The sequence below is a fragment of the Bos grunniens genome, chromosome 20, assembly GCF_055505025.1.
Source record: "Bos grunniens cultivar Pamir isolate PY7600 chromosome 20, Bosgru_T2T1.0, whole genome shotgun sequence".
NCBI classification, from domain to species: Eukaryota; Metazoa; Chordata; class Mammalia; order Artiodactyla; family Bovidae; genus Bos; species Bos grunniens.
Genome location: NC_141184.1, coordinates 38,474,437 through 38,489,828, shown reverse-complemented (window position 1 = coordinate 38,489,828; position 15,392 = coordinate 38,474,437). Strand labels below are relative to the sequence as shown.

The 15,392-nt window shown below is 41.1% G+C and overlaps 1 protein-coding gene across 2 annotated transcripts in view; it reads left to right on the top strand.

The window, feature by feature from the left end:
- The window catches only part of C6 (complement C6), a 78,733-nt gene extending 63,860 nt beyond the window's left edge, over positions 1-14,873 (top strand). For both annotated transcript variants that reach the window (XM_086362546.1, XM_086362547.1), the window contains exons 17-18: positions 4,899-5,140; positions 14,317-14,873. In XM_086362546.1, coding sequence (XP_086218672.1) covers positions 4,899-5,140; positions 14,317-14,492 — 418 coding nt within the window. In that variant the 3' untranslated portion in view covers positions 14,493-14,873. The remainder of the gene's footprint in view (positions 1-4,898; positions 5,141-14,316) is intronic.
- Positions 14,874-15,392: the final 519 nt, after the last annotated feature.

The following is a 15,392-nucleotide window of genomic DNA, read 5'->3' as shown; positions in this document are numbered from 1 at the left end:
CCAATGAACACCCAGGACTGATCTCCTTTAGGATGGACTGGTTGGATCTCCTTGCAGTCCAAGGGACTCTCAAGAGTCTTCTCCAACACCACAGTTCAAAAGCATCAATTCTTTGGCACTCAGCTTTCTTTATACCCCAACTCTCATATCCATACATGATTACTGGAAAAACTATAGCCTTGACTAGCTGGACCTTTGTTGGCCAAGTAATGTCTCTGCTTTTTAATATGCTGAAACTTAATATAACTTTCTTTCCAAGGAGTAAGAGTCTTTTAATTTCATGGCTGCAGTCACCATCTGCAGTGATTTTGGAGCCCAGAAAAATAAAGTCAGCCACTGTTTCCACTGTTTGCCCATCTATTTGCCATGAAATGATGGGACCAGATGCCATGATCTTAGTTTTCTGAATGTTGAGCTTTAAGCCAACTTTTTCACTCTCTTCTTTCACCTTCATTAAGAGGCTCTTTAGTTCTTCTTCACTTTCTGCATAAGGGTGGTGTCATCTGCATATCTGAGGTTATTGATATTTCTCCCAGCAAACTTGATTCCAGCTTGTGGTTCATCCAGCCCAGCATTTCTCATGATGTACTCTGCATATAAGTTAAATAAGCAGGGTGACAATATATAGCCTTGACGTACTCCTTTTCCTATTTGGAACCAGTCTGTTGTTCCATGTCCAGTTCTAACTGTTGCTTCCTGACCTGCATACAGATATTTCAAGAGGCAGGTCAGGTGGTCTGATATTCCCAACTCTTTCAGAATTTTCCACAGATATTGTGATCCACACAGTCAAAGGCTTTGGCATAGTCAATAAAGCAGAAATAGATGTTTTTCTGGAACTCTCTTGCTTTTTCCATGATCCAGGGAATGTTGGCAATTTGATCTTTGGTTCTTCTGCCTTTTCTAAAACCAGCTTGAACATCTGGAATTTCACAGTTCACGTATTGCTGAAGCCTGGCTTGGAAAATTTTCAGCATGACTTTACTAGAGTACGAGATGAGTGCAATTGTGCGGTGTTTAAGCATTCTTTGGCATTTCCTTTCTTTGGGATTGGAATGAAAACTGACCTTTTCCAGTTCTGTGGCCACTGCTGAGTCTTCCAAATTTGCTGGCATATTGAGTGCAGCACTTTCACAGCATCATCTTTTAAGATTTGAAATAGCTCAACTGGAATTCCATCACCTCCACTAGCTTTGTTCGTAGTGATGCTTCCTAAGGCCCACTTGACTTCACATTCCAGGATGTCTTACTCTAGGTGAGTAATCACACCATCGTAATTATCTGGGTCATGAAGATCTTTTTTGTACATTTCTTCTGTGTATTCTTGCCACCTCTTCTTAATATCTTCTGCTTCTGTTAGGTCCATACTATTTCTGTCCTTTATTGAGCCCATCTTTGCATGAAAGTTTCCCTTGGAATCTCTAATCATCTTGAAGAGATCTCTAGTCTTTGCCATTCTATTATTTTCTTCTATTTCTTTGCACTGATCACTGAAGAAGACTTTCTTATCTCTCCTTATTATTCTTTGGAACTCTGCCTTCAAATGGGTTTATCTTTCCTTCTCTCCTTTGCTTTTTGCTTCTCTTTTCACAGCTATTTGTAAGGCCTCCTCAGACAGCCATTTTGCTTTTTTGCATTTCTTTTTCTTGGGGATGGTCTTGATCCCTGTCTCCTGTACAATGTCACAAACCTCCATCCATAGTTCATCAGGCATTCTGTCTATCAAATCTAGTCCCTTAAATCTATTTCTCACTTCCACTGTATAATCATGATGTATTTGATTTTAGTCATACCTGAATGGTCTATGATTTTCCCTACTTCTTCAATTTAAGTCTGAATTTGGTAATAAGGAGCTCATGATCTGAGCCACAGTCAGCTCCTGGTCTTGTTTTAGCTTCTGTATACATCTCTTTGCATCTTTGGCTGCAAAGAATATAATCAATCTGATTTCAGTGTTGGCCATCTGGTGATATCCATATGTAGAGGCTTCTCTTGTGTTGTTGGAAGAGGGTGTTTGCTATGACCAGTGCGTTCTCTTGGAAAAACTTTATTAGCCTTTGCCCTGCTTCATTCTGTACTCCAAGGCCAAATTTGCCTGTTACTCCAGGTGTTTCCTGACTTCCTGCTTTTGCATTCCAGTCCCCTATAATGAAAAGGACATCTTTTTGGGGTGTTAGTTCTAAAAGGTCTTGTAGGTCTTCATAGAACCGTTCAACTTCAGCTTCTTCAGCGTTACTGGTCCAGGCATAGACTTGGATTACCATAAATTGAATGGTTTGCCATAGAAATGAACAGAGATCATTCTGTCATTTTTGAGATTGCATCCAAGTACTGCATTTTGGACTCTTTTGTTGATCATGATGGCTACTCCATTTCTTCTAAGGGATTCCTGCCGACACTAGTAGATATAATGGTCATCTGAGTTAAATTCACCCGTTCTACTCCATTTTAGTTTGCTGATTCCTTTAGAATGTCAACGTTCACTCTTGCCATCTCCTGTTTGACCACTTCCAATTTGCCTTGATTCATGGACCTAACATTCCAGGTTCCTATGCAGTATTGCTCTTTACAGCATCAGATCTTGCTTCTGTCACCAGTCACATCCACACCTGGGTGTTGTTTTTGCTTTGGCTCCTTCCCTTCATTCTTTCTGGAGTTATTTCTCCACTGATCTCCAGCAGCATATTGCACACCCATCTTTCAGTGTCCTATCTTTTTGCCTTTTCATACTGTTCATGGGGTTCTCAAGGCTAGAGTACTGAAGTGCTTGCCATTCCTTTCTCCAGTGGACCACATTCTGTCAGAACTCTCCACCATGACCTGTCTGTCTTGGGTGGTCCTACATGGTGAATAAAATTAGAGTTAAGTTACTGAGGAAGAGAATGAATAAATGGGGAAATAACAAGTCAACAGACTGTGTCCAGTTGTGATATTTCACTTTTTATATATTTTAAACAATGCAGGCTGTTCTAGGGCAATTTCCATCTTTATTTTTTATTTTTTTAATATAAATTTATTTATTTTAATTGGAGGCTAATTACTTTACAATATTGTATTGGTTTTGCCATACATCAACATGAATCTGCCACGGGTGTACACATGTTCCCCATCCTGAACCCCTTTCCCACCTCCCTCCCCATACCATCACTCTGGGTCATCCCAGTGCACCAGCCCCAAGCATCCTGTATCATAAATCGAACCTGGAGTGGCAATTCATTTCACATATGATATTATATGTGTTTCAATGCCATTCTCCCAAATCATCCTACCCTCGCCCTCTCCCACAGAGTCCAAAAGACTGTTCTATACATCTGTGTCTCTTTTGCTGTCCATGTACATAATTGTTGGGGCTTTCCAGGTGGCTCAGTGATAAAGAATTCACCTGCCAATGCAGGAGGCACAGGTTCGATCCCTGGGTCAAGAAGATCCCCTGAAGAGGGGAACGGCAACCCACTGCAGTATTCTTGCCTGGAAAATCCCATGGACAAGGAGCCTGCTGGGCTACAGTTCATGGAGTCACAAAGGGTCAGACACAACTTGGCGACTAAACAGCAGCAGCAGCAGTTCATAATTGCTACCTTTGAATTTTTCTTCTATTTCTTTGCACCCAGGTTTTTTTTCAGCTTTAACACTGATCGCCTCTCACATTCTTCTGAGTTCCAAGTAAACAAACGCTTGTAGAGACACTTTGTTTATTTATTTATTTATGAGAACACTACAGGGACTTTTTCTGTAACATCCCACTGTTGTAATTCAGCCCAAAGTTGGCTCTGTCTACCTTCCTAAGAATCGACCACAAGTGGTCCACCTTGTATGAGCTACTGCTGCTGGGGTCTCCTCACCCAGAAGATGGCCTTCTAGGGAGAACTCACAACATTCACATTGCCCATGTAACCAGAGGGAACTTCTTTCTTTGTCTTTGCAATACCAGACTATGAGAGTACAGACTGTCCTCTAGAACTGTCTGAATTTCAGCTCAGCCCTCCCTCTCCAGCCTCTTCCTATACTCCTCAGTTCTCTTTGATATGGCATCAAAGGTGTTTGTGAGAGTGACTGGCCCCACAGCTTAAGTTCCCTGAACTTAGAAAGTGGCTTTTTGTTCTCTCTCTGGGCTTCAGTTCCTGGAAACAAATTTACACACTGGTGCACTGATTTTTAACTCTGAAGTTGACATCGGAGAAGAAACTCAGGCTTGGAGTAATCAAGTTCTTGTCCTCTCAGCAAGAGAAAGACTATGGCTATCTTCTTGTTAGCAGGACCCATCTCTTTACTTAGATTTAGTGACTTATTCAGAGATCGACCTAAAAACTCATGCTCTTAGTCACAATACAAACACACTTGCAATGCTATATAATTATGTATAAGACTTTGGTGTTGCAATTGAGTTCAGGGGAAGTGCAGACTAAAATAGTCTAGGTTGATCAGGATTAATGTAGCCAAGAATTGATCTGAACATAGACAGCCAGAGAGGGGAGACAGTGCAACATGGATTGAGCAAGGCATGGGATGGTAGCAAAGGAAGAATAATCTTGTCAGTCTAGAAAATGCTCAATACAATTGTCAGGTAATAAAAAAGGATTAAGGAGGATGGGAAACTGATTCTAGAAAGGAAAGTTGATTGGATGAATTCAAAATACGGAAGATTTTGATTATCAGAATTAACGAATTCAGACTTTAATTTGAAGGCAATTGTGAGTAGTAACAAGCTTAAAATGAAAAATTTTTTTAAGGAAAATGAATCCCAGAGCATGCAAGATTAAATGAGAGACTGAAAGAAGAGAAACTGGGGGGAAGAGAGTAGGGGGTACAGAACTAGGTGGTAAGCTAACATATGAGTTGGCTACACACCATCTTTTCTAGTCTTCATGTATAAATGCTTGCTTTTCTCTCCCGTACAGCCATTATTCAGAAGAAATCTGTGTGCTTGATACAACATCCAGCGATTACTTTACTTCATCTGCTTGTAAGCTTTTGGCTGAGAAATGTTTAAATAATCAGCAACTCCATTTTCTACATATTGGTTCATGCGAAGAGGGTCCACAGTTAAAATGGGGTCTGGAAAGGATAAAACTTTCATCCAGTAGCACAAAGAATGCATCCTGTGGCTATGACACCTGCTACAACTGGGAAAAATGTTCAGGTAAGCTCCAGTGGTAATTCATACTAGAAAAGCTATCACTTAACCTTCATCTCAGCTGCTGCTGCTAAGTCGCTTCAGTCGTGTCCGACTCTGTGCGACCCCATAGACGGCAGCCCAACAGGCTCCGCCGTCCCTGGGATTTTCCAGGCAAGAATACTGGGGTGGGTTGCCATTTCCTTCTCCAATGCATGAAAGTGAAAAGTGAAAGTGAAGTCACTCAGTCGTGTCCGACTCCCAGCAACCCCATGGACTGCAGCCCACCAGGCTCCTCTGCCCGTGAGATTTTCCAGGCAAGAGTACTGGAGTGGGTTGCCATTGCCTTCTCCATCACCTCAGCTAGTACATCTTATTTGTATTTATACATTGTTTCTTATAAATAACCTTTCCTTAATCAAAACTAATTCTTTTTTCATTATAAAAAAGTGTTAGGAAATGATTTAAATAGAAGGGAAAATTAGAACCCAACCTACCCACAATTAGAAATAACTACTTTAACAACTTTGGTGTAAATCTTTCCAGTCTTTTTCTGTACATACATAATCAGACCCACCCATCGTCCCCAAGTAAGAACACCCATCCTGATCTCATGCTTCAGTACCCCTCTTCCCCACCTTTGGAGGGCCTTTATCAAATTGTCTAAGTTTTCTCTGGCAGATGGAACCAGCTTGGGCCAGCATAGGTAGAGTGCCTTGAGCCTGGACTGGGTTCCTCACCAATACCAATTACCAGAAGCATCTGCCTCAAGTGTTTTGAAGTCCCTTTGTAGTGGCTGGGATCAGCCCATGCTGGTAGGGTTCACCGGCAGGATGCCTTGAACCCACATGAGATCCCTTGTGAGCCCAAGCCCTGTTCCCCCTTTGTGGGACATTCTTCTACCCTCTACTGCTTCTCTCCTCATTAGGTGTGATGTCCCAAGAAGCTCTAGGACTCTATCTACAGAGTCCTTCCCGGCTCAGAGCTAGACCCTCATTCCCAGTGAGCAGCCTGGTGAGCCACTGGCCAGCAGAGTAGTCTTTCTCAAAACTGCTTGAGATCGGAATGCTAGTAAAGAGTTGACACTAATTTAGAATGACTTCAGTCATTTATATAAAAGAAACACCCCATTTAAAAATTCCCTGGAGCCTCACACACCTCAGGGATGGCATTGATTACATTATATGTTTGAAAAAAATAGGATCATATACTGCATCTTATTTTATATATTGCTGTTTTTTTCACTTTGATGTATCATGAAACTATTTCCATATCATTATATATTATTCTGCCACATAATTTTCAATGTCTGCAAAAGCTCATATGGGCATTTTGTGATTTTACTTAATCAATCTTTAATTTGATATTTAGATTTTCCCCCAGATTTTGCTGTTAGAAACAGTGCTGTGATAGACAAATCTATCACAGGTAAATTTATACTCCAAGATTCTATCCTTAGATTATACTTAAATGGAATGTTTCTAGATAAATACTATTTTAAAATAGAAAGTCATTGTTGATGCTATGTATCAACTTGCTTTCTAGAAATGTCTTTATCATATTATATTCATATTTACAGTGTGTGATAACTCCTTCCACACCCTCACCAAACCTTGGAGCTATTACCCGTTTATATCTCTGCCTATTTGATACTTAAAAAGTAGTATTACATTTCTATTTTCTGTAAGTGTATTGCCTATTGGCATTTCATTTGTGAACTGCTTAAAAGCAGAAACTTCACAGCAGTGCATTTGCACTAAGGTGAACTTGGAACCTGAAATAGTTCGACTGAATTTCATATAATACATAAATATGGGTTGAAGATTAGGACCTAACAGAACTCAAATAGGCAGCTAGATTTCCCTCTGGCTCATCTTCAAAAAATCATCTGAAATCGAGGCATAAAGTAAGCAACGGGAACTTACTGAATTGTTAACATCTACCTTTTGCTGAAGCCACTTTAGTTTTGCAAAAACAAAGATAAAAACCTTATTATTACCCTTGACTTCTCTTTCACTTTTCAACCCAGTTCTTTGAGTCAGTCCTGGAAAAAGGGAGAGGCGTTATAAACCAAATCCAGGCTTTTCTCAATCCACTTAAAGCTGATTATCAAGGTCCAGCTCCCTTGACAGGTGGCAGGATGGAATCCATGACAGAAGGTCACCATGATTGGCACAGCCAACAGGCCATCTGATGGTGGCAACTCAGCAGGTCACTCTCTGGGGCTTCTCACCTTGTGCCCCGAATAAAGCAATTTCACATCAGTTCAGTTCTGTCGATTAGTCATGTCCGAATCTTTACAACCCTATGGACCACAGCATGCCAGGCCTCCCTGTCCATCATTAACTCCTGGAGTTTACCCAAACTCGTGTCCATTGAGTCGGTGATGCCATCCAACCACCTCATCCTCCATCCCCTTTTCCTCCTGCCTTCAATCTTTCCCCAAATCAGGGTCTGTTCAAATAAGTCAGCTCTTCGTATTAGGTGGCCAAAATATTGGAGCTTCAGCCTCAACATCAGTCCCTCCAATGAACACCCAGGACCGATTTCCTTTAGGATGGACTGGTAGGATCTCCCTGCAGTCCAAGGGACTCTCAAGAGTCTTCTCCAACACCACAGTTCAAAAGCATCAATTCTTTGGCGCTCAGCTTTCTTCACAGTCCAACTCTCACATCCGTACATGACTACTGGAAAAACCATAGCCTTGACTAGACGGACCTTTGTTGGCTAAGTAATGTCTCTGCTTTTTAATATGCTATCTAGGTTGGTCATAACTTTCCTTCCAAGGAGTAAGAGTCTTTTAATTTCATGGCTGCAATCACCATCTGCAGTGAGTTTGGAGCCCCCCACAATAAAGTCAGCCACTGTTTCCACTGTTTCCCCATCTATTTGTCATGAAATGATGGGACCAGATGCCATGATCTTCGTTTTATGAATGTTGAGCTTTAAGCCAACTTTTTCACTCTCCTCTTTCACCTTCATTAAGAGGCTCTTTAGTTCTTCACTTTCTGCCGTAAGGGTGGTGTTATCTGCATATCTGAGGTTATTGATATTTCTCCCGGCAATCTTGATTCCAACTTGTGGTTCATCCAGCCCAGCGTCTCTCATGATGTACTCTGCATATAAGTTAAATAAGAGGGTGACAATATATAGCCTTGATGTACTCCTTTTCCTATTTGGAACCAGTCTGTTGTTCCATGTCCAGTTCTAACTGTTGCTTCCTGACCTGCATACAGGTTTCTCAAGAGGCAGGTCAGGTGGTCTGGTATTCCCCTCTCTTTCAGAATTTTCCACAGTTTATTGTGATCCACACAGTCAAAGGCTTTGGCATAGTCAATAAAGCAGAAATAGATGTTTTTCTGGAAATCTCTTGCTTTTTTGATGATCCAGCGGATGTTGGCAATTTGATCTCTGGTTCCTCTGCCTTTTCTAAAACCAGCTTGAACATCTGGAAGTTCACATATTGCTGAAGCCTGGCTTGGAGAATTTTGAGCATTACTTTACTAGAGTGTGAGATGAGTGCAATTAGTTTGAGCATTCCAATTTCACGTAGGAGATGGAAAACCAGGCCTAAATACTTACATTGTTTGACTCTAATCATTGTTCAATCATCATGTAGGTAAGCATTACTATTCATTTTTTTGTTGCCTGACCAACACCATTACCTAACTGACATCTCTCTCAGAGACAATAATTTGTGGTAGACAAGAGCTGAAAGTACTATACAGCTATGTATTTATTTAAAATTTGGATTTAAAACATAAACTTTTTCTCTAAAAATTATAATGTAAGAACATTATTGCAAAAATACATACAAAAAATAAAAGGGACTTGGACAGCAGGAAGGACAAATGGTGCCTGTCTGTACCACAGTAGGTAGCACAGGTATTCGGGGATGTGTTTAGTGTTAACATCTATTTTCCTTGTTTATCATGGAGAAAGGTCTTCATGCAACTCCTCTGTTTCAAAGAGTTTCTTTTTTTTCCCCCCTTTTTCTTTTCCTACAAATTACTCTTTCCAAATTTGGCTGAGTAACAATCATGACTTATGATTTAGTCAAAATATATCTTTATTATTAGCTCTTTGCTTAGTGTATGCATGCTTAGCCCCTAGGTTAGGTCCAACTCTTTGTGACCCTTACGTATATCTAAATCCCACAGCCACCAGGATCCTAAGCTTGTCTTTAAAAAAGAGCAGTCAACTAAAACTGTAGTCACAATCTGAAAGTAGAGAGTTATTTTGTTTGGTGGGAACATCTAGGACCTTGAGCCTGAGCCCAGGAGACAGGATCTCAGTAGCTCTGAGAAAACTGCTCCAAGGATGTGGGAGGGGGAGTCAGGCTCTATACAAGTTTGCAACAAAGGGAGCAGGCCCTCTGAACATCAAAGATCAGATACCAAGTTAAGGAATTTAGCATTCTTTGTAAGGGAAGATGCAAGCCTCTCTGCTCTCTGAACTCATTCCTTTCATATGCACCTCAGCTATCTAGAGCCGATCCTGTTTCCTTCCTTGTTCACCTTAAGGAGTGGCAGATGGCTGCTTCTTGCATTTCCCCAGCTCCTCAGCAATCACTGCAGGTGGTGGCAGCATCTGCTAGATCTCAGTTTTGGGAGGCCTCGTTCACATTTGGAAGCCAGAAATCGCTGATGGCTATGACTGTGATTAAGTCATTCAGTCATGTCTGACTCTTTGCGACCCCATGGACTGTAACCTACCAGGCTCCTCTGTTCATGGGGATTCTCCAGACAAGAATACTGAAGTGGGTTGCCATGTTCCCCTTCAGGGGAACTTCCCAACCCAGGGATCAAACTCAGGTCTCCTGCATTGCAAGCAGATTCTTTACCTGCTGAGCCACCAGGAAAGCCCAATGGCTGTGACATTTCTTGTTTATTGATATGGCAGGAATTATTTTCATTTCACAGAAATATAAAGTTTGAATACTTAACAAATATTGGTCAAGTTAGCAGAATGTCTTGGGGTAGTAAAAATAAAGCATAAACCTTACTTAATAAGAGAGTTAAGTCATTTAAAATATCCTTTGATCCTACACACAGTCCAAAAACTGAAGCATTTTCCCCCCTAAAGATATGATCTGCCTGTGCCAGCCTTCTTTAGCTGGTGAGCAAAAGTCAGTGTCACAGAGATATCTGTTCATGTGGCACTCCAGAACAAAAGTATGACTGCAGCATTTATGAAAAGAGGAAACAAAAAACGTATTTCATACTCAATCTACTCATGACAGGCTGGGGTATTATTAATTTTGAGTTGAATTCAATGTCATCTTGATTAAATTGTGTTCTTGATTACACTGTATAGTCTGCTACCCTTTTCCTTCTCTATCTAAAATGAAATGAGAAAAAGTTTAAAGTGGAACTTCAAAGTAACATGAAATTCACTTTTCAAAAGTTGGAACACAAGAGCCTTCCCAAGGAGTCTAATTTTGTGGCATTAAATGTTTTGTCTAAATTTCAAAAATATCTACCAAGAGGGGAAAATGTATTCAATAAACATCCTTTTAGTATCCCCTATGCTAAAGTCATTGTTCAAAGTAAGGTGAGGGGTATAGTGATAAAGGATCTTTATATCCTCAAATTGTTCACAGTTGGAATAACATTCCACAGTGTTGTTGTTTAGTCATCAAGTCGTGTCCAACTCTTTGTGACCCCATGGACTGTAGCCCACCAGGCTCCTCTGTCCGTGGGATTTCCCAGGCAAGAGTACTGGAGTGGGTTGCCATTTCCTTCTCCAGGGGATCTTCCCAACCCAGGGATCAAACTCACTTAGCATGTAGATTCTTTACCACTAAGCCACCAGGGAAGCCCCAAAATTTCACAATAATTACATGAATACATTTAATGCAAGACAGTATGTGATAAGAGCTATAAGAGAGATAAATATCTTATCGCCTGGAAGGGTTTCGTTAGGATGGAAGCATGAAAACCGACTGTTGGAGGTGGCAGGAAGGGCCTCTTCATGCTGGTAACCTGAAAATCATCTTGCTAAGAGCACTTAGGTTAAAACCGTACTGCAAGAGTGGTGACCATGGCCTTTCCCCAAGCCTGGGGACCTGACATCCTCTCTAGAGGTAGAGCTGTCTCCTGTTCTTTGTCAAATCCTAGAGTTTCCAATAACAAACAAGACTGTCCCCAACTAAAATCTTCTCTAGCTGGTTGACAAAGAAGGTAAAAGGGAAATTCATGTCTTTTCAAGAAATGCTTCCTACCATGGACAGGAAGTTTATGTGCTTACAAAATCTCCCCATTTCCTTTTGCTGTTTTCTCCCATCAGTTGAGATACATGAGAAAGAGTTGATATTTGCCCAAAAGAAGCTGCAGACTGTTTCTCAGTCTGACTCAGATATTTTGGCAACATAAATTATCCCAAATCCATCGAATACTTTTCTTTTTGAATACTTATATCTGCACCCCAAATTCAGAATTGAAACCAATTGATGAAGCAGAATTAATTGAGCACCTTGTTAAGAGCTGGTTGGGACAAACATAAGGATGAGTCGTGGTTACTGCTTTCTCACACAGTCTTGGGAGAAAGACATATGAAAAGCTAGCTTTCTCCAGGGGAATCTATCCAATCCAGGGATTGAACCCCAATCTCCCACATGGCAGGCAGATTCTTTACCATCCAAGCCACCAGGGAAGCTAATTAACAAAAAATTATAAAAATGTCAAATGTAGTACTGAGAAATTTACACCATTAAAATTTAGTTATAGAAAACCTTGGTGGGGGATATGTGGCTATACAATGCTTCATGGAGGAGGCAAGGCTTATAGGCATTGGACATGTGCAGGAATATTGGAAAGAGCATACCAGTCTGGCAAAAGAAGGGAATAGGATGGGCAATGGACAAAAACTGGACCACCCTTGGGGTCCTTATTGAGAAACAGAGCGAGAGTCACCCTATCTGGGATGAAGAAAGCAGAGAATATCTGCTGCAAAGGGATATTGAGGCCAAATGGTGGAAGACCTTGAACTTTGATTAAATGAGCCTATATCCCTTTACTCTAAAATGATTTAATATACTTGGCTTTGGTAACTTTACCCCAAATGGTCATTTTAAAACTCTTTCATGAATACAAGATTTATATGAATTATGAAGTGATGGGGTGGTTTTGAAACCAAGCCTGAGAAAAGTATCACCCAATTTCACTGCTTATTAAAATCCAGATTCCCAGTTATAACCTAGGAATATTCTAGGAAGAAATAAAAAAATGCAGTGCAGAATTATAAGAAGGCAGCCCTATAAGTCATTTATGATTTAAAACCTGCCTCTACCACTTACTAAATCGTGGGACATTGGGCAAATCACTCAGCCTCTCTGAGCTGACTTCGTTTGTAGGGTTAGTACGATACCTTGTAGTTCATATGTTCATTGTGAGGCTTAAATGAAATAAAGCATGCAAAGCACTTGGTATATTCTGTGGTTTCATCATGCATACTCAATAAGTGATATAAGTATTCCGAGGTGGCGCCAATGAGAAAAGAACACGAAGGACAGTTTGAAGACATTGTGGAAATGGATTGACAGGAGGTAGAAAATATGCCAGCAAATTTGGAAAACTCAGCAGTGGCCACAGGACTGGAAAACGTCAGTTTTCATTCCAATCCCAAAGAAAGGCAATGCCAAAGAATGCTCAAACTACCGCACAATTGCACTCATCTCACACGCTAGTAAAGTAATGCTCAAAATTCTCCAAGCCAGGCTTCAGCAATACGTGAACCATGAACTTCCTGATGTTCAAGCTGGTTAGAAAAGACAGAGGAACCAGAGATCAAATTACCAACATCCACTGGATCATGGAAAAAGCAAGAGAGTTCCAGAAAAACATCTATTTCTGCTTTATTGACTATGCCAAAGCCTTTGACTGTGTGGATCACAATAAACTGTGGAAAATTCTGAAAGAGATGGGAATACCAGACCACCTGATCTGCCTCTTGAGAAACCTGTATGCAGGTCAGTAAGCAACAGTTAGAACTGGACATGGAACAACAGACTGGTTCCAAATCGGGAAAGGAGTACGTCAAGGCTGTATATTGTCACCCTGCTTATTTAACTTATATGCAGAGTACATCATGAGAAACGCTGGGCTGGATGAACCACAAGCTGGAATCAAGATTGCCAGGAGAAATATAAATAACCTCAGATATGCAGATGACACCACCCTAAGGGCAGAAAGTGAAGAACTAAAGAGCTTCTTGACGAAAGTGAAAGAGGAGAGTGAAAAAGTTGGCGTAAAGCTCAACATTCATAAAACGAAGATCATGGCATCTGGTCCCATCACTTCATGGCAAATAGATGGGGAAACAGTGAAAATAGTGTCAGACTTTATCTTGGGGGCTCCAAACTCACTGCAGATGGTGATTGCAGCCATGAAATTAAAAGACGCTTACTCCTTAGAAGAAAAATTATGACCAACCTAGACAGCATATTTTAAAAAGCAGAGACATTACTTAGCCAACAAAGGTCCATCTAGTCAAGGCTATGGTTTTTCCAGTGGCCGTGTATGGATGTGAGAGTTGGATGGTGAAGAAATCTGAGCGCCGAAGAATTGAGTCTTTTGAACTGTGGTGTTGGAGAAGACTCTTGAGAGTCCCTTGGACTGCAAGGAAATCCAACCAGTCCATCCTAAAGGAGATCAGTCCTGGGTGTTCATTGGAAAGACTGATGTTGAAGCTGAAACTCCAATACTTTGGCCACCTCATGCGAAGAGTTGACTCACTGGAAAAGACCCTGATGCTGGGAGGGATTGTTGGCAGGAGGAGAAGGGGACGACAGAGGATGAGATGGCTGGATGGCATCACTGACTCGATGGACGTGAGTCTGAGTGAACTCCGGGAGTTGGTGATGGACAGGGAGGCCTGGCGTGCTGTGATTCATGGGGTCGCAAAGAGTCGGACACGACTGAACGACTGAACTGAACTGAACTGAGCAGCTGATTGGATGTGGCTAGTGAGGGAGAGGGAGGTGTCAGAGGTAGCCCAGCTCCTACATCTTACTGACTTACCAGCAGCCTCACCTCGCTTACATCCAGATGACTCCATTCAACCACAGTTGGGTCTTTTGAGTCAGTGCCTTTGTGCCTGCATTCTCACTCACTGCCACCAAAGTGCTTGCTGCACGGGGGAGGAGTCAGGTAAAATCAAATCCTAAAGCTCTATAGAGAGTCACACTGTCTCTCTCCTTGCAGCCACCACCTCCAAGTGTGTCTGCCTGTTACCCTCCCAGTGCACCAAGGGCGGAGACCAACTCTTCTGCGTCCAAATAGGATCATCAGCGAACGGGAAAACAATGAACATATGTGAAGTAGGAGCTGTAAAATGTGCCAAAAGGGAAATGGAAATACTGCATTCTGGGAGGTGTTAACACTAACACGATTACCCATAAAACAGAGTTACTGCCCCCCCCCCACAAATAACCCCTACAAAAGGACACTGTTGAATAAACATCAGACTGGCACATTCAGGAGTTACCGACAAAAATCCTCAGGTGTTAGTTTCACACAATAACTCTTCCTGCCTCTCTCGTGTCTTCTCCCTCGTCCAGTTCCCATCCATGCAGCTCTATAGCATATCTCTAGGTAATAACTTCCACATCAATCTAGTAAATTCTTCAGTTCATGTCACACTAAAATGATTGGACTTCTGACGACCTTATGATGCCTGCTGTATTAAGCATACTGACAAGTAGAAATCAGAATAAAAATCATAATTTTCTTCAATGAATCAATAAACATAGAAATCTAAACAACTTGTCCAACACATTCTTGAAACCCAACTTTCATGCACTCATTCAATAAATAATTGGGAATGTCTGTAACAAACCTAGCACTATTTAGGGCTCTGGGGAACCAGCACTGAATAAAACAGACAAAAGCCCTGGTCTTCATGACGCTCACGTTCTTGTGGAGGAAGACATACAGAACATAATAGAAGCATACAAAATATATAGTATGTTTGATGGTGATGATTCTTATGGAGAAGACAATGGAAAAGTGAGTCCCATTCTTAAACCTCATCTTATGTGAGGAAATATTCCATAGTTAATAAGCATCATAGTAAGGACAACTGAATCCAAGTGGAAATTGCCTTGCTTAAAGTACTTAAATTCCAAAAGTTTCCTCCTTCTTAGGAGACTCTTTTTGCTTCAGCTAAAGTGCAACAGAAAGCTTTTAAGCTAAAAGTGTGTGATTGATGGAAAAATCATCAGAAAATTTCAAAAGAATAATTCTTAAGGTAAGTCATATCTATCATACTAGGCCCTACC